This window comes from Ctenopharyngodon idella, chromosome 18 (genome assembly GCF_019924925.1).
Source record: "Ctenopharyngodon idella isolate HZGC_01 chromosome 18, HZGC01, whole genome shotgun sequence".
In the NCBI taxonomy this organism is placed as follows: domain Eukaryota; kingdom Metazoa; phylum Chordata; class Actinopteri; order Cypriniformes; family Xenocyprididae; genus Ctenopharyngodon; species Ctenopharyngodon idella.
Window position 1 is genome coordinate 28,462,902 of NC_067237.1, and position 27,413 is coordinate 28,490,314.

The 27,413-nt window shown below is 36.5% G+C and overlaps 1 protein-coding gene across 2 annotated transcripts in view; it reads right to left on the reverse strand.

The window, feature by feature from the left end:
• LOC127500200 (voltage-dependent calcium channel subunit alpha-2/delta-1) overlaps positions 1 to 27,413 on the reverse strand; it is a 127,581-nt gene that overhangs the window by 72,266 nt on the left and 27,902 nt on the right. For both annotated transcript variants that reach the window (XM_051871165.1, XM_051871166.1), the window contains exons 4-6: positions 9,620 to 9,679; positions 5,098 to 5,133; positions 2,877 to 3,009 (exon numbers count right to left, since the gene is read on the reverse strand). In XM_051871165.1, coding sequence (XP_051727125.1) covers positions 2,877 to 3,009; positions 5,098 to 5,133; positions 9,620 to 9,679 — 229 coding nt within the window. The remainder of the gene's footprint in view (positions 1 to 2,876; positions 3,010 to 5,097; positions 5,134 to 9,619; positions 9,680 to 27,413) is intronic.

Genomic DNA, 27,413 nt, shown 5'->3' on the forward strand with positions numbered 1-27,413 from the left:
CAGTTGCGATGTTAAATAAAGCTTGCAAAATGTCAGTGAGAAACGTACGGCTCATATATTATTCTCTCATGCAGTTGCAGATGCAGCGTTTAGACTGAACCACTTCTACTTCTGCTGCACGAGAGATGAGAGCAAATTTTTACAATTTTCTTGGTCTTGAAAGAGTCTGCGTTTGCGACATTTCCTTCTTCCTTTCCTGCAAACCGCTCGCTCTGTCTGGATGCGTTTAAATCTGCACTCAGAATGCGTTTTTGTCACATATCACACATGCGCACTTCAATAAGCCGGCCTGTTCAGACCGGTTTATGTCTAAGCCGTTAATGACCTTACTCCGATAAAAGAAAACGGGTTACCTCGTTTACATGACCACGTTTGTTGTTGGCTTATTAAACATAATCGGCTTAAGAACATGCATGTAAACGCACTCATTATTCTCTGAAAATCTTTCCATCTGTTATAGCTCAAAATCTCATTTACATTTACATATCCAAATATCCCTTAAGACTTCAATGACAAAAACATTTTACTTTTAATTATCAAAGGGTTAGTTCATTTACTTCTTGTATTTATTAAATGTAAATAAAATACAGCAATTTTTTCCCCCAGATTTACACATTTTATGGAGGTCATACTTTTTGGGTTGGAAAATCCCCCACCTATACTCAGTAACTGATATTATTATATTCAGGCACGTGATTCTTATGTTGATATCAATTTCCATATTTTTCAACCCAAAAACCCGGGTCTTTTAAGGCCAAAAATACATGCTTTAATTACAAAAGTTCACCCAAAAATGAAAATTCGGTCTTTAATTACTCACCCTCATGTCGTTCCACACCCGTAAGACCTTTGTTCATCTTCGGAACACAAATTATGATATTTTTGATAAAATCCGATGGTTCATGAGGCCTGCACTGAGAGCAAGTTAACTTAGACTTTCAAATGCTCAGAAAGGTACTAAAAACGTATTTAAAACAGTTTATGTGACTACAGTGGTTCAACCTTAATGTTATGAAGTGAAGAGAATACTTTTTGTGCACCAAAATTAACAAAATAATGACTATTCAACAATATCTAGTGATGGGTGATTTCAAAACACTGCTTCATGAAGCTTTGAAGCTTTACGAATCTTTTGTTTCGAATCAGTGGTTCGGAGCACTGCCACAGTCATGTGAACCATTGAAATTTTTAAACACTTATGACGTAACGAAGCCTTGTTTACTGAAATCACGTGACTTTGGCAGTTTGAGATCGTTTGATATACGCTCCGAACCACTGATTCGAAAAAAAAGATTTGTAAAGCTTCGAAGCTTCATGAAGCAGTGTTTTGAAATCGCCCTTCACTAGATATTGTTGAATAAAGTCGTTATTTTTTTTTTTTTTTTTTGGCGCACAAAAAGTATTCTGGTCGCTTCATAACATTAAGGTTGAACCACTGTAGTCACATGAACTGTATATCTTTAGTACCTTTCTGGGCATTTGAAAGTCTAAATTAACTTGCGCTCAATGCAGGCCTCACGAGCCATTGGATTTTATGAAAAATATCTTAATTTGTGTTCTGAAGATGAACGAAGGTCTTACGGGTGTGGAACGACATGAGGGTGAGTAATTAATGACAGAATTTTCATTTTTGGGTGAACTAACCATTTAATATTTTCTTTTAATATATAGGTATGTGATCAGTTAATAATAATAATAATTCCGATTTTCCAACCAGAGAAGTATGACCCACGTAAATTGTTTGAATCTGAGAAAATAAAAATGCTGCATTTTATATATAGGCCCTACATGTATTTCTTGTATTTATTAAATGTATATAAAATACAGCAATTTTTTTCCCCAGATTTACACATTTTATGGGGGTCATACTTTTTGGGTTGGAAAATATGGATATCGATATCAACATAAGAATCACATGCCTGAATATAATAATATTAGTTACTGAGTATATGTGGGGGGATCCCCGGGTCTTTAAAGGCCAAAAATACATGCTTTAATTACAAAATTAACAGATAATTAATAACCAACAAGCTCACAACTACAAATACTAACCTGATGGAACAACCCTACCCAAAAAGCCCTTGTAAATGACTCACACATAAAATTAGAAATAGCAATAGAGGATTAGGAAATGACTCACAGATAATTGCATAAAATGGTATACAATTACAAGACAAGTGACAAGGAAACTCCCTTCTTAAATTACAGGGGCAGCCACCTCTTGTCAGTGTGTGTTGGAAAGACTCTAACTCACTGCTTAGAGACTGAAGCATCACTTGATCTGATTTGGTATTCTTTATTTAAAAAGGAAGCAAGTGCATCCTCCATATAACATAATGCTCACTGTAGAGCACGTCTGACCTGATGTCATTTCAAAAAGCCTACTACTCTGTTTACCAAAGGGCACAATGGCCAAAGTAATTACCTGAATTTATTTGTCTTCCATTTGTGTGCAAGGGTGTGTGTATGACAAGGTCAATAGGGAAGGGCCGTCTAACACCAAAGAGCCAGACGCTATCCCAGCAGGCCAACTGAGACTCTATGAGTTGGCCAGCCTTCTATCCCTGCTTAAAAACCATTGAGAAAGCACACATATAGTTTAAATAGATGCGCACGCATACCTTGGGTTTATCCAAACAAGTGCACCTGCACTTATTCTGCCAAAAGTTTCCCCTGAGAGTCTTTGCTGTCAAATAGATTCTATAATTCTCTTCAAAAAGCTCTCACAAAGACACGCTTATACTCCGTTTTATAACTGACATCCAAAGCAATCAGCAGCTGAGCATCTCATCAGATTTCTAGCAGTAGAAAATGTTACGGCGGAGCAGGCAGAGCGGTAGGGAAGCGTGTCTGTGGGGGGTGAGGGGGTTACTTACAACCGTCATATATGTCCGTGGGGATATGCACAGCCGTATGGTTGTAGGAGGTGAAGCGGTTTTTGAATGACGGGTCTTCTTTAAATTCAGGTCTGATTCGGTTTTTCCTTCCTTCTGTTTCATTGGCATCAAGCTGGAAGAAAAACAACAACAGAAACAACTCTACAATAGGTAAAGCAGATTGATATATTACATGTAATTTTTATTTTGCAATATATATTATATATTATATTTATAAAACGGTTAGTTCCTGTCCTTAATTCTGATTGGTCAATAGCTGTGTTTTATTCATGATAAACTTCACTCAATGGTTCTGTGTATCACTACACAACACTCTTAGCAACCACTCTTAGCAATGTAAACTGAATGTTCTCAATTCATTGAAGCTTACTGTATTATGTAGAAGAGTATTGTGAGAAACAGATTGAGTGAACGAGTTTATTACCTGCATTCAGATTTAGCATTTTCCTTCAGGTCAGTCCTATGTTCATAATAAAAAATCTGTTTAAATGTCCGATGTATTATCTTGTCCTTTTAACAGTTAAGGGGTTTTCCCGTGACTGACAGTGCTAGTCAAAGCATTTGTCAGTTGCGTCTTGTTCCGTGTTCACAACAGTTCAGTCTTTTCAATGTAAAAGTCTTCGCTACTGACTGACACACTCATAAAGACAGTCTTTGCCGCCATCTAATGGCGTAATAATGCAACTTCTGTTGCTGTTCACAGTCAGGGACTATTTTTTCCGGCAGAAGGAAGGCTTTTAGTGAAAGTTTACTTAATGAAAGTTACACTGATACATATTTTTGGCTTTAATATTTGTATTGTGTGGTAACCGTTTTTATAAAAGCAATAAGGTACGAGAGGCTGTGCTGTATCATGAATAAGTCACGTCACGGCTAAAGGGGTTGCAGCCACTCCGCTTTGCGCCGTACCTAACAACGCCCTTTAGCCGTGACTTATTCACGATACAGCACAGCCTCTCGTACCTTATTGCTTATACACACACACATACATAGCACATAACAGATGTTTACATATAATCCAAAATAATAGCTGAATTTATAAAACTGAACCTGTTCAAAAGTTTACATACCCTTGATTCTTATTACTGTGTGTCGTTACCTATATGATACATGGCTGTTTTTTTTGCTTTGTGATAGTTGTTTATGAGTCCCTTATTTGTCCTGAGCAGTTAAACTGCCCAGTGTTCTTCAGAAATATCCTCCAGGTCCTGCACATGCTTTGGTTTTTCAGCATCTTCTGCATATTTGAACCCTTTGCAACTGTGGCTGTATGCTTTTGAGATCCATCTTTTCACACTGAGGACAACTGAGGGACTCATACACAACTATTACAAAAGGTGAAAACGTTCTCTGATGCTCATGAAGGCAACAGGGGGGTGTAAACATTTTAAATTTGATGATTGGGGTAAATTGTACTTTTTTTTTATTTGTCTTTTGGGAAACATGTAAGTATCTTCTGTAGCTCCTGGAGGGCAGTACTTACAGTACTTAAACTTACACATCATCATTCTTTTCAAAAGTTTCCCCCCAGTTCTTAATGCATCGTGTTGCCTTCTTGAGCATCAGTGAATGTTTGCAAATTCACAAATTGGAGTCACCTTTTGCGTTCCACAGAAGAAAAAGTTGTATGGGATGTGGATGAGTAAATGATGACAATACCCGATAGATCAGTTTCTTGTCACTAATCAAAACCCAACAAAATCTCATATATTCAAACAGATAATGTTTAATACAGTTTAAATCAAATATCAAACTAAATTTCTTGCCAGTTTATCTATTAATATAATCATCTTATAAAACAGGTACTGTATATATTCCAAACTCGTGCTTTGCACACGAATGAATAAAGCCTAATTTTCTCTACATGTTCCCTCTGCCTGTTCTTTCCGCCTTGTACTTTTACACAATCTAATGCACACGCTCTCTCCATGTGTCTTACACACACTCATACTAATTGGCAGTTGAGATATATGGTGCACAAAAGGTGTGTAGCCGAGTGTGCGTCAACCGAGGAGAAGATATATTCTGATCATCTCTTGACTGCCTTAAATAACTCATACATAAACTCTCTAACGCATGGTCATAACTGGACCAAAGAGCTCACTGCATTCAAGTTTGATATAGTATCTGTGCTTGAAAAAACGCTGAGTGTGTCTGTGTGCTGAAGTTTGATGTGAAGAGTCTTGAATTATATACTCACATTATCCTTGGCATTAAAGTAAACTATATCGTCCTCCTGCAGAGAAAGAGAAAAATAAGAAAATTGAAAACAGTTCAGATAATAAATATAAATAAAACAAGGACAATGTTAGATTGCAACTTGAGGCTGAATATCTCAGAGGTACAAAAGTTCTAGTTTATGCACTTATGGGGTTCAAACCTAAGATTTTTTGGTCTGGTTTTCGCAATGTTGCCATAGAAGAACCAATTTTTGTGCTACTGATGAACCTTTCAGTGAACAGTTCTTAAAAGAACCACTGTTTTCTTCATGAAGAACATTTTAATAATCTAAAGAAACTTTTTCCACTATAAAGAACCTTTTGTACAATGGAAAGGTTCCATGTATTTTAAAGGTTATTCATGGAACCATAGATGTAATAAACTTTATTTTTAAGAGTGTATACCAGCCCAGATCTTTAAACCCGTACAGTACGACTCTGACGTGTCCTCAGAAAACCTACCCATCATCCAAATCATAGAGTGACAGCATCACTGTACTAAGCCAAGCATGCATACAACATGTGTTCCACAGATCTGAACTGTTGTACATTTGCTTCATAGCAACTGTGAAATGCATTAGGGAGAGCTAAAGAAAGCTTGGTCATGCCAGGTTTTACAGCAAGTGGTCAGGATAACCTGCTGATGTTAAACCACTCTGGACCGTCAGTGTTGTCAGGGGCAGGCATTTTTAGGCCTTCACAGCATATGGTGGGTGTGCGTGCGGATGTGCGTGTCTACAGTAAAAATAAATCCGCGGGAGAAATGCAGAATGTGTATTCAGTGAAATCAAATCTTTAGACATCTGCAGGGAGTGTGGGTAGTGAAATTAGATCCATTAAGCTGCAACACATTCACTTAAATACAAACTCAAATACACACAAAAGGAAAAACACTCTGGCCATAGTACAATGAGGTTGTTTATTTATTTAATTGTCAATTTATTTATTCACTTGTTTGCATTTAATTTAATGAATCTTAATATCATTTAAGTAAACGAAGAGGTCTAGCACACCAAAGCATTTAGCAGTGAAATCGAGTGGAGGTATTATCAATTTCAAAAACGTCTCCTACTGGCGGTCTTCATTTGGAATGATCTAATTAAAAATCTGTATAACATGTCAGATTTTATTCTAGTGATCTAGTCAGTCATCTAAGATGTCTTCTTCCGCTGCCTAAAATAAACTTTAATGTGCAGGATGCAAACTGATACAATTTTTTTTTTTTAACTGAATATAACTGGGACAGTAAGGATATGCAATCTGATTGGCTAAAAAAGAACCATGATGAACCATGGGATATGATGTTATGCATGTTACCTAGACTACCATGGTTGCGTAGCGACAAGTCACTTGTGAGTAGAGATGGGTCATGACTAGTCATCCAACAGCCAGCCAGTTGATTATGGAGCTTGGCTAGTTTATTTTGATATTTTTAGAAGCAGTTTTTTAATTAGTATGCTGACAGTTTGCTGTTGCACTGTAAAACCCTCTTGGAAAAGTATTTAAATTCATGCTCTTTAAAGCACCACGCTACAGCTAGACACATTCAGACAGACATCTTTGGCCTTTGCATTGCATCTCTCACTATTTTTGAGCATGTCAATTTAAAAATAGCCAATGTCTTGAGGTCCCTGCATTCTATTTTATGTAGCTGTTTTTAATGCAAGAATGTCTTATGTAAACAATACCAAAGAAATGTGGGATTCATGGCAGATTCAATTATATATTCAGTTCAAGGGTTAGTTCACCCAAAAATTTAATTTCTGTCATTAAGTACTCACTCTCATGTCGTCCCAAACCCGTAAGACCTTCGTTCTTCTTCGGAACACAAATTAAGATATTTTTGATGGTTTCTGAAGCACACATAGGCGGCAATGTCATTGCACCTTTTGAGGTCCAAAAAGGTATTAAAGACATCATTAAAATAGTCCATGTGACTACAGTGGTTCAACCTTAATGTTATGAAGTGACAAAATACTTTTTGTGCACAAAAGCAAAACAAAAATAACGACTTTATTTAACAATTTGAACTGTTGTCATACGCAGTTGACGTAGTGAACGCAGTTCAGAGCTTCCGTGTTCTACGCCAAAACGCTGACTTATTATTGGCCGACTCTTGCATCAGCATCACGCTAGTCGTGCTGCTCACGTGAACAGTATTGGCCAATACTGAGCCGGCGTTCAGACGTAAACACGGAAGCGCTGAACTGAGTTCACTACGTCAACTGCGTATGACCGCTTCATAACATTAAGGTTGAACCACTGTAGCACTGTAACAATGTCTTTAATACCTTTCTGGACCCCAAAAGGTGCAATGACATTACTGCCTATGTGTGCTTCAGGAACCCTTGGATTTCATCAAAAATATCTTAATTTGTATTCAGAAGATAAATGAAGGTCTTATGGGTTTGGGATGACAAGAGGGTGAGTACTTAATGACAGAAATTTCAATTTTGTGTGAACTAACCCTTTCAGTTTCAATTTATTTGTATAGTTGCACTAATATAGTACAGCAGATACTACTAGGGTTAAGTAGGTTGCTCAAGGTAATTGCTTGTTCTTTAATTAAACCAGCGACCTTTCGATAACCAGCCCTGAGTTTATTTGGATTCAGATTCGCAGATCCTCACTTTACCTTAAAGAGATGAGAAGAGCTGACACACAAAAAAAAAAAAAAAAAAAAATTCTACCTTCATTTACTCACCCTCAAGTTCTTCCAAATCTGTATGACTTACTTTCTTCTGTGGAATACAGAAGGGGGAGGACATTTTGAAAAAAAATCTATTGTTTTGTCCATACAATGAAAATCAGTGGGGTGTTTTTTTAATGTTCAAATGTTATTCAAAATATCTTATTTTGTGTTCCACAGAAGGAAGAATATCATACTGATTTGGAACAACATGAGAGTGAGTAAATCATGACTGTTCATTTTTAGGACTATCCTTTTAACACCTTTTCTTTGCAACAGTCATCCCACTAGCTCAGTGATTCCCAACCAGTGGTACCAACCCGATCTCACGGCAATTCATGCGTATTTTACGAAGTGGCTAATTTGTATGAATTCGTACGACCTCACTCATATGAATTTGTACGTTTTTGGTAAATCGTACATATTTTATGAGTTGCCAAATTCGTATGAATTCATACGAATGACCTACCCCTAAACCTACCCGTCACTGGGGTGTAGACAAATCACATGAATTCGTATGAGTGAGGTCATACGAATTCATACAAATTAGCCACCTAGTAAAATATGTACTAATTGGTCATGAGTATGCGTACTCTAGTGGGTAAATGAGCAGGTTTCAGGGGGTACACTAAAAGATTTAGATTTTGCTTGGTGCCAGAAATGCCATCAATAGCCCCAGCATCATCAGTATTGTAGCCAATCACAGGCATGTCTGTAGAAAGTAATGGCCAATCAGAGGTGTTTAAGTTTACTGATTGTGAGAATCTAGTTTTCTGTTTAGTGCCAGTTTACATGCTCACAAACCTAACCCTAACCCATTATAACAAACAAAACGTAAATGCTTTGTAAATTACAGATTTATTGTGCACTTTAGTTAGATTCGTTCGCAAGTGTGCCGAAATCAGTGAGCTTGCGCTGAACTGACTGACAACTTCAGTGATTATAGACACTCATTGCTCGCATTCTATGTAATTCATTCACAATTTGAAAAAAAAAAAGTTATTGTTTTTCATGAGATTTTGTGACTTTTCCCACTTTATACTTCAATACAAAAAAGAGCTAAAAGTGATCAAATTGATTGTTTGGTTTTATAATGTCTAAATATACATTAATAAGCAAACTGTGTGAAGAAAAAAAAAAAAAAAAAAACTATATTAGGGAGTGGAAATGACTAATATGATCCAATAAGTGCTCCTCTGCCAGCCTTCCTACTGGTTATAGTGGTAATTTTATCTCTTGTTTATGTTTGTTTTTTATCAAATGCTGGATTTAAGATATTAAAATGTAATATGTGTGTATTTAGTGTTGATAAAGGGGTACTTGAGCCTTATTGATGGGGTTATGGGGGTACTTAAGGCTAAAAAGGTTGGGAACCACTGCACTAGCTCACTGGGTATAGTAGGCCTCCTTTTTTTGTTGTAAAGCTGCTATGAAACAATCCCCCAGTTTCACAGACAAGGATTAAACTAGTCCTAGACTAAAATGCATGTTTGAGCTGTTTTAACTGAAAGCAACTTGTACTGACATATCTTAAAATATGTCAGTGCCACTGTTTTGATTCAAGATGCACACCAGTAATGCTTCTTTCTAGGGCATGTTTATAAAAGCTACTTAAATATCCTAATTGAACTAAGGTGTAATCCTGGCTTAGGCTAAGCCCTGTCTGTGAAACCGGGCCATCATGTATTACAAAAAGGGCAATAAAAATAAAACTGGCTTGAATTGATTCGAAATATAAAATCAAATAGAATGTAATTGTATGTGTTGTAGCACCATGTAAATGTTCAGTACACACTTGTTGTAGAAGAACTTACTTCAAATTCATCTTTCCATTGATGCTCCATTTGGAAAATCTCTGCTGCGGTTGCCAAAGTCTATAAAAAGAACAACAGAAAATAAATCATTTTAATTAGTTAAGCACTGCATCAAAGTATCTGTGATCATGATCAAAGCAACTTTGATAATGAGATTAGGATAAATTAAACGTAAAACATTAATTACTGTAAACCAGCATTATCTGGCCATACTGTGTATGTACTGTATAGTTCAGTTTTTATTTCATTACACTTAAAAAAGTTTTAATGAATAACGTTCTACAGGACTAAATATGTAACTTCACACACATTCATGCACAGACCTTGATCATCAAAAGAATTAGATCGAACAAATATACTGCAAATGGCGACAGTTAGTGGTCAAATAAACTACTACAGAACAGGTTTGTGTGTTGTACTAACACTCAATATATTATTTCTCAATTTTCATACTAAAGAAAAATTTTGTTCTGGCAGCCTTGATTCTGGTCCAAAAGGTGACATCAAACAAACATGAGCAAGAGGTCTGACAGGATGCTGGGTTCTGTTTGAGAAAAGGGCAGAACAGAACAGAATGGAATGGAACATTCAGGTTTTTGTTCTGTCACCCGGAGCGCTCGGCAGTGCAACCCCCGCACACACGGAGTCTGAGACTCTTCCCTGAAGGAAACGGTACTGTAACATGGAATGACATTTCGAGAACAAAGACAGGGATTCACTCTTTGACACATACAATATTTTGGAATATATGCTGGGATTTTTTGACTCGAACAGAACAGAATGAATTCTGGCACTATTTTCAGTTATATATGACCATGGTTAACCTAAATCTCCAGTGTGTAACTTAAGAGAAAAACCACTCCCAATGCTGTGCCAAATATACAGAATTTTTTAAAGGAACATTTATTTAAATGTATTAACTTGGATACATTATTCAGTAGCATAGCAGTAGCAACAAACACAGTTTGTGATGTAGTGTGACAAAATTGCTTACAGTAGCATTTAATATCACATTGCAGCCCGGATAGAACCATTTTCTTATTGTAAAGAACATTTTAATAATCTAAAGAACCTTTTTCCACTATATAAAAAAACAACCTTTTGTGCAATGGAAAGGTTCCATGGATGTTAAAGGTTCTTCATGGAACCATCGATGCCAATAAAGAACCATTATTTTTAAGAGTGGATGGTGATAATCAAAACACCCTCCCAGAACATAGTATGTTGTGTTAAATAGTTTGAATAATTTTGTTTAAAACGTTTACGTAAATCAGTCACTCCAAAAAAAAAAAAAGATTCACAAATTCGTTCATTATTTGTTCATTATTCATTCAGTTAGTTAAAGTGCCCCTATTATGCTTTTTCGAATATTAACTTTTCTTGCAATGTGAAATCTAGTTGTCTATCAAAAGAAAGAATCGACTCTGAATCGCTTAAACGAATCGTTAGGAATCCCACTTCCGTTACGGCCACATGTCACTGGGTAACACATTTGCCTAATGCCCGCCTATGGTCTTCATTGGCTGCCCGCGAACAATGTCTACTTTGACCCGCCCTCAAACTCTGTAGCTGGTTCATGTTGTACACATGTCAAGAAGATGCTGTTTTCCGCTCTGCAAAAGCAAATTCTCTTTGTAAACACTTCCAAAGGATTAGAGGTCTGCATGGGCTTTAAACTAAAGCCCGAACCCTAAACCTAAACCCGAAATCCGTCGCTATAGAGATGTACCATTCTTGCTATCATAAGCCAAGACAGCTTTATAAGACACGTAACTGCTGAGCTATTTATTGGTTGAATGACAAGATCATATCGTACAATGTTTAAATAGACAGAAACATCAGGCTAAGTAGTAGTAAAGACGCACAGAGGCCATTTGACATGCTATCGCGCTTCATTTCATTAATAATTTTCGCACTCATGTAGCCTATCATATCGTACAATACTTTAAACATTTAAATACACATATCAAATAAAATAATACAAAATGTGTATGATGTAGTGTTTTAGGTGATAGTAGCCTACTCTTGACAAAGCTGATTTCTGAGAGACGCAAGAGAAACGCGGCTATTTGATTTACGAACGCGTTTGGCTCATTTCATTCATAGAGTTTACACCAGTGGTCTCAAACTCAATTCCTGGAGGGCCACAGCTCTGCACAGTTTAGCTCCAACCAGCTCCAACTCACACCTGCTTGGAAGTTTCTAGTAATCCTGAAGACCTTTATTAGCTGGATCAGGAGTGTTTGATTAGGGTTGGAGCAAAACTGTGCAGAGCTGTGGCTCTCCAGGAATTGAGTTTGAGACCACTGGTGTAAACTCTATGAATGAAATTACACTTATTCGTCTATGATAGCATACAATGTTTAAAACATTTAAATATACATATCAAATGATGTAGTATTTTACAGTAGACCTACTCTTGACAAAGCTCTGATTTCTGAGACAGAGACGGCAGTGCGGTTATTTGATTTGTGGCAGCTCTCAGTAGTCGTTCACTTCACATACACATTATTGTGTAGTAATTTTAGAGGCTTGTGTATAATTGTGCTATCCGCTGGCTCAACTGTTATTCGGTAGAATTCGTTGTGCTGCTTTCCCTCAGTAATTGTTTGCCTTATCACACTCTTAGTCAGAGGTTTGAGTGTCGTGCCGAAAGAGTGCGCGAGAGCGAGATCACATGCACAAACCAGTTAATATGTTAATATGATAATATGCTTTCGAGCACAGCACAGAAGACGGCACGCAAGACTTATATAACAGACTATATAGTTTTTCTCAGTTAAAGACCCGAACCCGACCCAAACCCGAAGCTATTCATGAAACCTTAACCCGAACCCGACCCGAAACCCGCGAGTTCTTCAGGGCCCATTGGGCTCGGGTCGGTTGCAGACCTCTACAAAGGATGAGGATGTGAAGAGTCAGTGGTTAAAATTACCACAACGATACAACAGCAGAATAACATTTTCACGATTGCTTCTCAAATCTCCATGAGGTCTAAATGGGATTTACAAAACCTATTCATTAAAGATGGGATCGTGCCGACTTTATTTGGACCAACTTGCTCCACAGCCTGTAAGTACGATTAATTATTGATGTTTATTTTTTCTACTGGGTGTTCAAAATACGTAGTTTTGTGTTTTATATTGTGTATGTCGCCGGCTTGAATAACTAGTTCATCCAATGTTTCATTATCGAACTCGCGGTCGGATTGATATGGTAAAATCGACGGCATCATTACTGTCTTTACAGTGTGTACAATCGCCTCCGAAGCTGAATCAGAATCAGTCATAGTAAAGGGCGTTTTGATTCCGCACGTGCTGTAAGCGGTAGACGAATTAGCAGACTGGGCCATCCGGCCAATCAGAGCAGAGTAGGCTCAAGGAAATGAGGGATTTAGAGAGACTGAAGCATCGGACGAGTCGTTTGAGAATCATCGAACAATGTGGTGATGTGCAGTGTATATTATGAGAAAATGAAAGTGTTTTTTGACCTTTGATGCATGTAAACCTGTTATAGGAGACCTCCAAAACAGAATTAAGAATCTTTAAAATTGTATAATAGGGGCTCTTTAAATTAATTTAATTAGCATATTGTCTGACTTTATCTGTTGTTTTTAATGTAAATATATCCAAGCTCATTATTTTTAGTAGCTAGTTTGACTGCATTTTAGCTATTTTAAATAACGAGCAGCTTTCACAATTTCATAGTAGCTTTCCAAACAGATTTTGACACAGATGCATCCTTTCTTCACTGTCATGTATATTCAAGTGTGTAACAGCTTTTTGAAAAAGAAAAAAAGAAAATGTAGGGTGGGACTTGATTTTGAATTGATTGGATCAATGGATCATTGTTGTTTGCTATTTTTGTGAGTGACAGGTGGGGAAATTGTCCCGCCCTCACGTCGGTGAACACGTCATCAGAGAAGAGATGTCATTGCAAGAAAGAGGGAAAGTTATTTTGATTACAGATTATGAGGGCACTTGAATTTTTAAAAAACAATGATGTGCACAGATAAATCATTTATAATAAACACTCCAATATTCCATTAAAAACAAAATTGTCCATTTTGATTTCATGGCAACTTTAAAGCAAATATCAGCAAATCAATTACATAAACTGCCCATGCCCATATTCACCTCTTCTTTCACCCTTAGAAGTAAACAGACCATGTCAGAACAATGTTGTAGAGTGATGTGCATCGCTCATGTCATAAAAGAGGTTGTTGTGCTCCTGAGTCATGTCCCAAACCCATTCCCCTTATCGCTCTGTCAACCTTCCTGTTAAAGTGTTAGTTCACCCAAAAATGACATTTCTGTCATTAATTACTCACACTCATGTCGTTCCACACCTGTAAGACCTTCGTTCATCTTCAGAACACAAATTAAGATATTTTTGATAAAATCCGATGGCTCAGTGAGGCCTGCATTGACAGCAAGATAATTAACACTTTCAAATGCCCAGAAAGGTGCTGAAGACATATTTAAAATAGTTCATGTGACTACAGTGGTTCAACCTTAATGTTATGAAGCGACGAGAATAGTTTTTGTATGCGCCAAAAAAATAAAATAAATAAATATCGACTTTATTCAACAATATCTAGTGATGGGCGATTTCAAAACACTGCTTCATGAAGCTTCAAAGCTTTACGAATCATTTGTTTCGAATCAGTGGTTCGGAGCACATATCAAACTGCCAAAGTCACGTGATTTCAGTAAACGAGGCTTCGTTTTCATCATAAGTGCTTTGAAACGTTTTGAAATTTCAATGGTTCACATGACTTTGGCAGTTTGATACACGCTCCGAACCACTGATTCGTAAAGCTTCAAAAGCTTCATGAAGCAGTGTTTTGAAATCGCCCATCACTAGATATTGGTTTTTTTTTTTTTTTTTTTGCGCACAAAAAGTATTCTTGTCACTTCGTAACATTAAGGTTTTTCCACTGTAGTCACATGAACTGTTTTAAATATGTCTTTAGTAGCTTTCTGGACCTTGAAAGTGTTGATTATATTGCTGTCTATGGGCGAGTCAAGTCCCTTTTGAATTTCATCAAAAATATCTTAATTTGTGTTCTGAAGATGAACGAAGGTCTTACGGTTGTGGAACAACATGAGGGTGACAGAATTTTCATTTTTGGGTGAACTAACTCTCTAATAAATAAATAAACAATTTGCACCTGTACCTTTAACACTTCTATATGTTAATGCACTATTATTATTGGTTAATATTTGGCAATGTGCTCACACTGTGAGGCAAGCTGTGTTTTACTGAATAAGTGTCAACATGTGAACACGTCAGTGTCCAAATCTGCAACTCAGTAATGGTCTGGTTAGACAAGGTAGAAAGCCTTGGACTGTGAATTTCAAAGAGCCACACTACATAATACATCAAACTCTTATTTCAAAAGAGCAAAGAAATGATATGACAAGAGGATGGAATCAAATGAGCTTTATTCACTTTAAAGGTCTCTTGGTTTGGAGCGCAACGAAGGCTGATGTTTAGTAATGTGAGCTAGTGATCTAGCCAGCCCAGCATTTGCCTTAAATAAACCGTTCCATCAGATAGTGTGTCTCATCAGAAACCTCAAAACCTGCCAACCAACACAGATACCTGCGATCATCAGATACTCTCTCAATAAAGCCATCACTGCTCTGAAATCCAACCCTTCATCTAGAACTTTGCATAATTGTGCACTGCCCCACTTTTGAACCCCAAAAAGTTCTGTAATTTTATAAGACGGGCAAATGTGGGCCCGTAAGGTAGGCCGTAGAGAAAAAAATGCATTACAGATACAACTCACTCCAGTCTGCAACACCTCGCACAGCTTTGTCAAAAACCTTTACAACAATGACACGAGATAATACAAAAAAAAAATGCACATCAACCTTTCTATCCAGACACTATGGATGCTGTTCTTATAAACGGACGGACACTCACACACATTATTAGACACTCGAGAGCTGGAAGTCTGGGCTGAGATCCAGCAGTCTCTGCACCTCCTCTGCACAGTCTGGGAGAAACTAAAAATACACTGTTTCACACTTTGGCACGTACACATTTACACATGCGCCCAGCGCTTGTTATGCAGGATATGTAAGACTGCATTCAGACTAACCTTACTCCTAAAATATGGCAGAAAAAACAGAGAAATGCAAAACAGCAAGTCACTCATCCTCGTACAAACAAACTACAATTATAACACACCATGAGCGCAGCAACAAGTCGATATATGTCCACACGCGGCATCGACGGCATGCTGCTGCCATAACAACCGTTTGCAGGAGAGACTCATTAGTGGCCTGTGGTCATTAGAGGTCCTCAAGGAGTAAAGGTTCATGGGGTTCATAATGGAAACTAAGACTTAAGTATTTCTACTGCTCATTATAGAGAATAATCAATTACTTACAATGAAGATAATGAAAGACGGAAGGTGAGAGTTCCATTCATTCAGATGTTACTTGGCAAATAGTAAAGGTAAGGTTGAGAGATGAACTGATATGAACTCTAACTTCTGCAGCCACTCAGCAAGAAGACATCATCCTCAGACGACAACTAGGCAATGTAATGAGTAAAAAGCAATGGGAGATAACCATTAGTGCAGCTAACACACAAAAATAGCTTAAAATTGAGGACTAGAGTTGACATCAATAAACAAAAGGAAAAGGAAAAAAAAAAAAAAGAAAAAGAAAAGAAGTCTCTTAGGCTCACCAAGGTTGTAATTATTTGATCGAGAGAGAGAGAAAAAAAAATTAAAACAATAATACTGTGAAATATTATTACAATTAAAGATACGTGATTTCTATTTTAATACATTTTAAAATGTAATTTATTCCTGTGATCCTCAGCAGCCATTACTCCAGTTTTCAGTGTCACATGATCCTTCAGAAATCATTCTAACATGCTGATGTGGTGCTCAAGAAATATTTCTTATTATCAATGTTTAAAACTTGTGTTGCTTTGTGTGTGTGTGTGTGTGTGTGTGTGTGTGTGTGTGTGTGTGTGTGTGTGTGTGTGTGTGTGTGTGAAAATCGTGTTCAAAAGAACAGCATCTATTTGAAAAGGAATCTTTGTAACACTTTACAATCAGTAAACTAACATAAAATAACAATGAGCAATATATTTTACAGCATTTATTAACCTTTGTTAATGTTAGTTGATAAAAATGTTAGGGGGGTAACAAAAGATCATTATATCGTGATATAAAAATGCGACGATATGTACGATATGACTCAGCTTACTGTATTTATAAATATAATTCACCCAAAAATGTAAATTCTGCGATCATGTACTCACCCTCATGTCGTTTCAAACCAATTTGATTTTCGTTCATCTTTCAAACACAAATGAAGATATTTTTATGAAATCTGAGAGATTTCTGTCCCTCCATTTAAAACTTAAAAGATCTAAAAAAAAGGTCATAAAGGCATCGTAAAAATAATAAATCGAGTGGTCCAATCCAGATCCAAGTTTTCTGAGGTTTCCAAGTTTTCAATGACTTTATATGATAAACAGATTTACAACGCACATACTGTAGTAAACACAAACGTTCAAATGTACATGTGTGCGTGACATGAGAAAACAACATGAGAGTGAGTAAATGAAGATAGAATTTAAATTTTTGGATGGACTAATAAAGTTTGGGAATAGTCATTTTGACACACTTTGCGATTAGAACTGTCTTTGATCATCTGAAGTGCATTCGTGCTGAAGCGGCTCTCCTCCATGTAAAAGCGCAAATATCATTTAAAGCGGCACTCCTCAAATTGAAAACATAACTCACCATATCCCGTTTTAATTTTGTTAGTATGATGATTTAGTTTGTTTATTCGGTTGCACTTTATTTTACAGTATGTGCACTTACATGTACATGCAGTGTACTTACCTAAGAAAGTAATGGGTAATATAAGGTAACTACATGAGTTAAGGTTAGGTTTAGGGTTAGTACTTAGTTATTACCCAGTTACTGCAGTTATTATAATAAACACATAGTAAAATAAAATAAAGTGCTACTGTTTATTCTTATCGTGTAAGTATCTTTGTGAGTGGCTTGTGTAAAAGAGATTCAACGAATGCCTGCACTGAAAGCGAGAGTGTACTGCATTAGAAAAAATGAAAGTTTACAGAGTTTAAAGGGTTAGTTCACCCAAAAATGAAAATTCTGTCATTAATTACTCACCCTCATGTCATTCCACACCCGTAAGACCTTTGTTCATCTTCGTAACACAAATTAAGATATTTTTGATGAAATCCGAGAGGTATATGACTCGTCCATAGACAGCAATATAATCAACACTTACAAGGTCCAGAAAGGTACTAAAGACATCATTAAAACAGTCGACGTGACTGCATTGGTTTAACCTTAATTTTATGAAGCGACAAAAATACTTTATGTGCGCAAAAACAAAACAAAAATAACAACTTGATTCAACATCTTCTCTTCTGCCATTCTCATACGTTGTTTACGTCCAGCGCTTCCAGGTTCTACATTAGAATGCCGACTCATTATTGGCCGGCTTCTGCGTCAGCATCACACGCATGTGTTGTGCTGCTCACATGTACAGCTTTGGCCAATACTGAGCTGGCATTTGGACGTAAACACTTTGGACGTAAAGCCTTCACTGTGATTACTGCATTACCTGCATAAGGATAATGACAGGGAAGAGAAGAGATTGTTGATTAAAGTCATTATTTTTGTTTTGTTTTTGCGCAAAAAAGTATTCTCGTCGCTTCATAAAATTAAGGTTGAACCACTGCAGTCACGTTGACTCTTTTAACAATGTCTTTAGTACCTTTCTGGACCTTAAAAGTGTTGATTATATTGCTGTCTATGGACGAATCATATCTCTCAGATTTCATCAAAAATATTGTAATTTGTGTTCCAAAGATGAACGAAGGTCTTATGGGTGTGAAACGATATAAGGTTGAATGATTAATGACAGAAATTTCATTTTTGTGTGAACTAACCCATTAAGTAACAGTACTACATTAAACTACTATATTTAATGTTGAATGTATAATAATGAAATTAGGCTATATTTGTGAGTCCCGATAATGCCAAATGTCGGATTTTACAAGTAAAAAAGCCTACATTATTTGTATAGTATAATTCTGTATTTTTAAGTTCAGAATCATGAATATTTTTATTCTGGTGTCACCATTGTTTTACTGCTTTAAGAAGTTCTCTCTTAGGTTTCAGCTATCCTAATTCTAATTTCATTTTAAAATTCAGTTTAATTGTTCAGTGACACACCTAGTCAATTGTTAATTTACATACAGAAGGTTAAATTAAATCTTGAAGTATTGTAAATTCTTAAGTTGTATGTACAACAAAGTTATCGAAAATTGTTTAATGTTTTGGAAATAAATATGTTATTTGAATTTTTTTTTTTTTTTTTTGTTCAAAATATCGTGATACATATCGTATCGTGAGTTGAGCGTATCTTTACACCCCTAAAATATGTTCATGTTAGTTCATAGTGCATTAACCTAACAACTTTTGATCGTAAAGTTGTAGTAGTAATTGTTGAGATTAATGCTGAATGCTGAGATTAATTCTGAACACAAAAGAAGATATTTTGGGCCCCGTTGACATTGTTTTTTTTTTTTTCCTACTATGGAAGTCAATCAACTCTTTGGTTTCCCATATTCTTCAAAATATCTTCTTTTGTGCTCAGCAGAAGAAAGAAATTCATAAAGGTTTGGAACTTGAGGGTGAGTAAATCATGACAGAATTTTTATTTTTGGGTGAACTATACCTTTAATGTGTCTTTGCTGAATAAAATTATTAGGTTTCTACAAAGTAAAATCAAGGGTAACGCAGGTATGATGTCATTGATAGGCGACACACGGACACGATCCGTGTCCTGGTTAAAATTGCTTATTTCTCTGGATTTAAACATTCTTGGAAACATTTGGGATAATGTTAGTACACAAGTCAACAAAATATATAACAATGTTTTAGTGGTTTTTGTATATTTTAATCCAAAAATCTTATATATTGTGCCTTTAAAATAAAAATCTTTCTCATTCTAAACTTTATTCACAAATGGCTCACTGTGTCTTGATTTTTAAAATTTAATTTCTAGCACCTAATTTAAGCCATTAAAAGTTGAAACACCTCCAGATGACCTACACCATACATCAGTTTTGTAGGATTTCTAATCAAGCACTGAATGGAGTAACCAATAAAAATTGTTCAGCTAAATGGAATCGCTTTAGGGTACTAGTCAGATTAGATTCAACAGGCGGACCGAATTGTTAATGACAACAGCTCCAGTGGCGCAGAGGCAAAGTGTTACAAAAACGAATGTGTTCGGTAAATCACGACCTTTGTGTGGAGGTGTGTTTAGAACTGACAGTCCCAGAAATAAACTGCAGCCACGTTTGCTTGTTCATCCCTGCTAGTTCACTCTCCTCCAATTCATCAAGCTGATTACAGTAACCACAGTGGAGTAAGTCAATAACCTCACAGGAGGTCCATCAATACCTTTACTCCACTTTAATCTCACCAGACCAAAGAGAGAGAGAAGTGGAGAGAAAGAAAAAAAGCATTTAATTATAGACAGATGAGTGTCAAAACATGCTCCCTGGATCTCATATCAAACACTGCATACATATAATGTCCTAAAGGAGAAATATTAATCTTATGTGGGTGCAGGTATGCACACTTAGGGATTTGAATAAACCTGCACTATTTGTGTTACAGATAAAAATTATACCTTTTTAAGTAGAGGTGTGTTATTATAGGCTGGTTATGGTTTCCAAATGGAAGATGATTAAAGAGGTGAAAAAACCCTGACTTACACTGAAGGAGGGATCTGAGCCATATCTAGAGACCAGAATATCAAAGACTTGAGGATAGGCTCTTTTAACTTGAGCCAGAAAGTAACCACTTAACAACCACCCCAAACACCCTAGCAACACCCTAACAATCACCTTAGCAACCACACTCAATACACCAGGGCATAACAGCACATTTTGTTCACAGTCTTTCTATGAAAAAATATAATTTAAAAAACCCTCTTTTTTTGGACTATTTGGTGTCCTGTGTCTTTTGTACAGCATTTTAAGTCTTTTAGAAATGGTCACATTTCAAAAAGAAAACACCAGCGCTTGCAGGGCATAAAATGAAATGTTTTAGGTAAAAGGACAGTTAAACATTTGACAAGTGGGAAAAGAATAAAAATAATTATATAGGTATTTTAGTACAGTGTTGCTGTGAAAACACAAAAAACAACAGGGAATAAACAAGTCAAAAATGGCTTTAAAACTTGTTTTCCTCTTAAAGGGAAAGTTTACACAAAAATGAAAATTCTGTCATTAAGTTGTTCCAAACCTGTATAAATTTCTTTGTTCTGCTGTATACAAAGGAAGATATTTGGTAGAATGTTTGTAAACATGCAGATCCATGCAGATGGGGGGTGAGATCTGCTTGGTTACAAACATTCTTCCAAATATCTTCCTTTGTGTACAGCAGAACAAAGACATTTATACAGGTTTGGAACAACTTGATGGGGAGTAAATGATGACAAAATTTTCATTTTTGGGTGAACTATCCCTTTAAGGTTGATTTTTTAAACTAGAGATGACTAACTCAGGTCCTGTCCGTTTGGAATAAAGGGATTTTGACGGGACTGTAAACCACAGCGTTGCATAAAGGTGAAACAAATGCATCTCTGAATAAGTGCCGAGAGAGAGAGGGATCTCACCGCTGCTTTAATATCACTCCCATCAATCCTGTATTATTCTAGCCATGAAAACGCATGACAAAAGAACAAATGACACTCAGAGGCCTGAGCTCACACGGGCGCATTCATCTTTTTTGCAATTCGCATTAAGCCTCTCATTTGCTTCCAGAATGCAAAGCTACCTGCTGCACAAACACTCCGCGCAACTGGCAGCCTCATTTATTCTGCACGTATCCCGAAAACCAGCAACAAACACCATGCTTTCTCCTTATCTCATTCCGATAAGATGCTCAGGAAACAATCTAAAATTCACCTTCCCGTCACCTGAATGCACTTCGGTGACCTTACAGCACAGTTGGTCCATTATCCCAGGACAAAGACCCAGACAGACTGCAAAGTGACACAGGCTATAAACTAAGCAAGGCCGGAGGTATATTGCTTTATAATGGGAGACTTTGGCTGAGAGTCGTCATTGAGTTACGGCAGTCGCTCATAAATCCTGTTTGGTGCTGCTCTCTTGGGCAGTGGCGAGCTTCATAAATGATTCAAGATCTGATGTGCACGTCTATTCACAGATGAAGATGTCCTCTGCCCTGTGGTGATGGACTGCAGCATCAAGCCCCCACACTAATATGGAGTGCTGCCATGCCTAGGCAGTTTAGAGAATGAAATTAAGTGTAATTATTCGCAATAATAAAACAAGCTTTGATTAAAGTCAGTATGGAAAAATAATAATAATAATAATAATAATTTTTATAAATAAATAATAATAAAAAACGAACATATTTGTCACCAAATTTCGGTTTTACCGAATGACACTTTTGGTTATACCGAATGACGATATTTCCAAACAATGCTAACAGGCTGATATCTAGCTCGCTAGCAAAAGGACAATCAAGCATTTTATATTTAGTACAAGTTTTTAAAATATTACAACATTTTCCATGTTTTATAGCGGTTGTACCGAATGACCTGATGTTTCGGGACATGCGTATGAGCAAGTGAAAACATGAATTTTTCAAATAGTTAAGAGAGAGTTAGTTACTTTGCTTCACGACGATGTGGTCTTTTGCAGGTGTCTAAATGATGTCACATCCTGTCACATGATATTGACCGCATGACTTGATCCAAAATGGTCCCTTTATATTGGTTACTCCGAATGACATCAATGAAATTCATTTTTCCGGACATTCTTTCTCATAAGAAAGCAACGACTTCTACACATAATTTTAATACCATTTGCACTATGTTGATATATGATGTTATAAAATCATACCAGAATAAAAAAAAGATATATACATTAATTACATTTTAAGATATTTTAATCACAAATGAAATGGCTGTATTGGCGTTTGGATGGTTAAACCGAATGACCTTTTGACACTTCAAAATCTTTAAAATACCTTTATATGTAGCAAAATATAATTAAAACCTTTTGGATTCAATATAAGAGATCTAACTGTACTACCTTACACACTTTGGATGTCATATCTTTGATTTTTTTTAAAGTTTTTTTTTATTATTATTAAAGCCTTTGGACAAAAAAATGACCCATCACGTCATTATATTACTGTTTCAAACCGCAAACATCGGGTTACAAGTCCAACTCGCTAACCATTAGGCCACAACTGGATGTAAGGATGGATGGATGGATGGATATGGATAGGTGGGTAGATAGATAGAAATGTTTGGATGGATGGATGGATGGATGGATATATGGATAGCTAGATAGATTTGTACATCTAATAAAACAGCTTTTTGGAGTTTTGTGTGGATTCTGTGTGCGTGCCGGATTAACACAGAATTGGGCAAAAGCAGAATGAGAAGAAATGTTACAATAGGATTATCCACTATTGTCAACAAGAGATTCTTTAAAAATTGCAAATGGGATATTCAAATAACCTGGCAATCCAGAGACGGTGGGTGATTACGGTGATGGAAGTCAGTAGAAAGGTGTCTTTAATAATGCGATTCTCCCCAGGGATATTCAGGCTGACAACAATGTTGCATTCATGACTGGATCTCAACACTGCTTTTCTTTTCCCCCTGAGAGGAAGTGAGAGGAACGATCCAATTACCTCCAAGACATTACATGTGGTTCCATTATTTAAGGGGCATAATCGTTAAACACGGCAGCCAACATTAGGTAGATGGTTTAGTGCGGAGCCTGATTGGAGAAAACCCCTTGGCCAATGATAACATGGACACGGCAGAAGTGCAATTTGGGTCAAAAAGCTCAGTGTAAATTGAGTGAACCACCTTTATCATTTTTAAATTTGTTCATTCTTTAAAGTGCATGGCTACTAGGTATTATCATACTCCCATGCAATTTTAGGGTAGACAGTTTACCTATTATTTACTGTAATAAATTACTTCTGATATAAGTGTAAATTCAATTTAAAGGGATAGTTAACCCCAAAATGAAAATTATCTTATGATTTACTCACCCTCAAGCCATCCTAGGTGTACATGTCTTTCTTCTTTCAGCCAAACACGATCGAAATTACACTAAAATACATCCTGGCCCTTCCAAGCTTTATAATGGGAATTAATGTTTTTTTTTTGTTTGTTTGTTTTTTTAAGCCACGATTTGGTCATCTGAGACAAATTTTGCAAATCCTAAAAGATTCCTATAATCCTAGGCCAAAATCTGCAGTCTTTGATCGCTAGTTTGACATGTTCACTGACAGCCGATTAAGGACCGTTGCGATAAAATTTTACCTCTGATAATATTCTGGCAGTGTCAAAAGATTTGGCACACAGTCCTGCAGTGTGACTTCTCCTACGACGAACGTCAAATTGTCTTCGTTTTTGAAGACAAGCCATTATCAAAATTATAGGGTTAGTTCACCCAAAAATGAAAATAATGTCATTTATTACTCACCCTCATGTTGTTCTACACCCGTAAGGCCTTCATTCATCTTCGGAACACATATTAAGATATTTTTGATTAAATCCGATGACTCAGTGAGGCCTGCATTCACAGCAATGACATTTCCTCTCTCAAGATCCATAAAGGTGCTAAAAACATATTTAAAACAGTTAATGCGAGTTCAGTAGTTCTACCGTAATATTATAAATTTTGTGTGGCAAAAAAACAAAATAAGGACTTTTCAACAATATAGTGATGGGCCGATTTCAAAACACTGCTTCAGAGCTTTACGAATCGAATCAGTGACTCGGACCGCCAAAGTCACGTGATTTCAGCAGTTTATTGTTGAAAAGTTATTTTGTTTTTTTGGCGCACAAAAATATTCTCGTCGCTTTATAATATTGAGGTAGAACTACTGAACTTGCATGAACTGTTTTAAATATGTTTTAGTACCTTTATGGACCTTGAAAGGTTCAGTGGCTTTGCTCTCAATAGAGGCCTCACTGAGCCATTGGATTTCATCACAAATATCTTAATTTGTGTTCTGAAGATGAACGAAGGTCTAAGTGGTGTAGAACGACATGAGGGTGAGTAATAAATGACAGAATTTTCATTTTTGGGTGAACTAACCCTTTAAGTTGTATAAATTACCATTAATGTACAGTAATTTGAACAAACATGAATTGCCAAACTAAGATTAATAAACACTGTAAAAATGTTTGTTGTTAGTTCATGACACCTAATGCATTAACTATTGTTAACAGACTGAACCTTATGATGAAGTGTCATCATTAATAATATTTAAACCAAAGACATCAATCAAGCCCTACTTTTCATTACTTCCCACTGCTTATTGTGTTCCACTGGGGAAAAGCCACATTATGGATGTTCAATGTGTTTTAAATGCTGCTAAATTTCATCTTTATTGTTAAAACAATGTTAAATTATACATTATAGGTAAAAACACCAGTTCAAATGTCACTGAAAGTTAGTAAAAACACTGATTCCAGGACACACAAGCCACGCTTTTCATTATATCAAAAGTTTGTCGGGAGCTGTATAGTCCACAGCTCATTTCCCACGCTCTCAATGCCATGCAGCGTAAACGTATCTGTTCTGTGATATTCAGCGAGAAGTGTTTGATGCATATGGATGTAGAGCCGCTCAGACAGCTGTGACTCGGTAGCAAACAGAGTGTGCCGAGCATCCATCGCTCTTGCCCTGCCCTCATCAGCGGGCCTCTGGCTACCTTCACACACATGCAGTTATCGACAGCCCCTCGCTAATGAAGAAGCCGATAGGCTAGAGCAAAGAGACAGATACGTCCCTCGAGTCCAACTCGCCTGAAAATCAATGAGCCATTTACAACAGCCTGCATCCTGTGACACCACACACCAATTTACAACCAGGGATATTAAGCCATGTTAAACTTTCACACAAAAATAAATAAATAAAGTCAGATGTTGATTTAATCTTTGGTAGTATTCAATTGATACTGCAAGGAAAAAGAAAATAGACCTGTTGTGTTTTGGAAGTGGAATGGAAAAAATATTCATTTATTGTACATAAAAAGCAAATGAAACATGATGATGCTTTAAAGGGATAGTTCAAAAAATGAAAATTCTGTCATCATTTACTCCCCCTCAAGTTGTTCCAAACCTGTATAAATTCCTTTGTTCTGCTGTACACAAAGGAAGATATTTGGAAGAATATTTGTAACCAAGCAGATCTCGCCCCCATTGACTACCATTGTATTTTTTCTCCTCCTACTATAGTAGTCAATGGAGGGGCGCGATCTTTGACAGAAAAATCTGTCAAAACAGATAAATTGTACATAAGTGGTTCGGCAATATAAGAAAGAAAAATTACAAATTAGATCTCTTTAATATCTTTTACAATGAAATAAAAAATTTCCCCTGAGAAAAACACCCCAAAAAGCTTAAGAAGGGATCTCAAAAATGTCTCAAACTGTACTCTGATCTGCTAAGACACAAAGACTGCAAAAGTCATAGAATTTCTCATTATAATTCTCATTATAGACCAAATTATGTGAGCTATTCTAGCCACATTAATTTTATAGAACCACACTCTTGCTATCTATCAACAATTGTCTAATTTTCTTCTATTTATTTCTAATTTTATGACAGAATCTAACAATGCATCAAGACAAGAACAGAGAAGGAGCGATGTCAAACGAATAAGAATCACAGAAAGAAAGACAAAAGGGGTGTCTGTGGTTCAGACTCTAGACAGCATGTGTCTCAAGTGAAGCAGGCCGAGAATGCAAAGCATCCAATTTGGTGCTTTGGCCAATACAGGCGAATCTGGGAGTATTAGAGTAGAGGATTTATGGGGCTGTCTGTGGCCTAACTGAGCTCTAGGGATAGATTCCCTCTTTCCACTGGCCTTTCACAAAGGCCAGAACACACTGGTGGGGACAATAAAGATGAGCCACCACCAATGGTTATTACTCTGTGACGTGAGTGTGTATTCATTTATCTCATGATTGCAAAACACCACACTCACGAGTCATGACCACCCACACACACACTCACTCACTCACTAACTCAGACACAACACTATAACCACAGCAGAAACAAATCATGACAAAGTGACCCTAATATAGCATAACACAGCCCTTTTAATGATCACTACTGAGGGATCGTTTAAATAATTGAATCCCAAGCATTAAAAGTGAAGTCTGTGTTTTTCCAATGAAATTAATTACAATATATGTTCTCCCATCCTGATTTCATGTGCAGAGATGACTATACTGTAAGACCTCCCTGAAGAGAGTACACAATGTACGCTTACAATAATTCTATCATGCAGACAATTAAAACCACTGACATTAATAGTTGGCGATTACCAACTTGGTAATTGGTCTTAGTTCATTACTTTGTAGTTGTGTTTGTGCTGCTTGTATAATGCAAAGATGCACAAGCGTCATGTTTATTCTTACTGAGAATCAAGAGAATGTGCATTCACTACCATTTAAAAGTTTGGGGTTGGCAAGATTTTTAAAATGTTTTTGAAAATCTCTTATGCTCACCAAGGCTGCATTTATATGATCAAAAATACAGTGAAAACAGTAATATTGTGAAACATTATTACCATTTAAATGAACTATTTTCTGTTTTTAAATGTAATTTATTCCTGTCAGACAAAGCTGTATTTTCAGCATCATTACTCCGGTCTTCGGTGTGACATGATCCTTCAGAAATCATTCTTATATTCT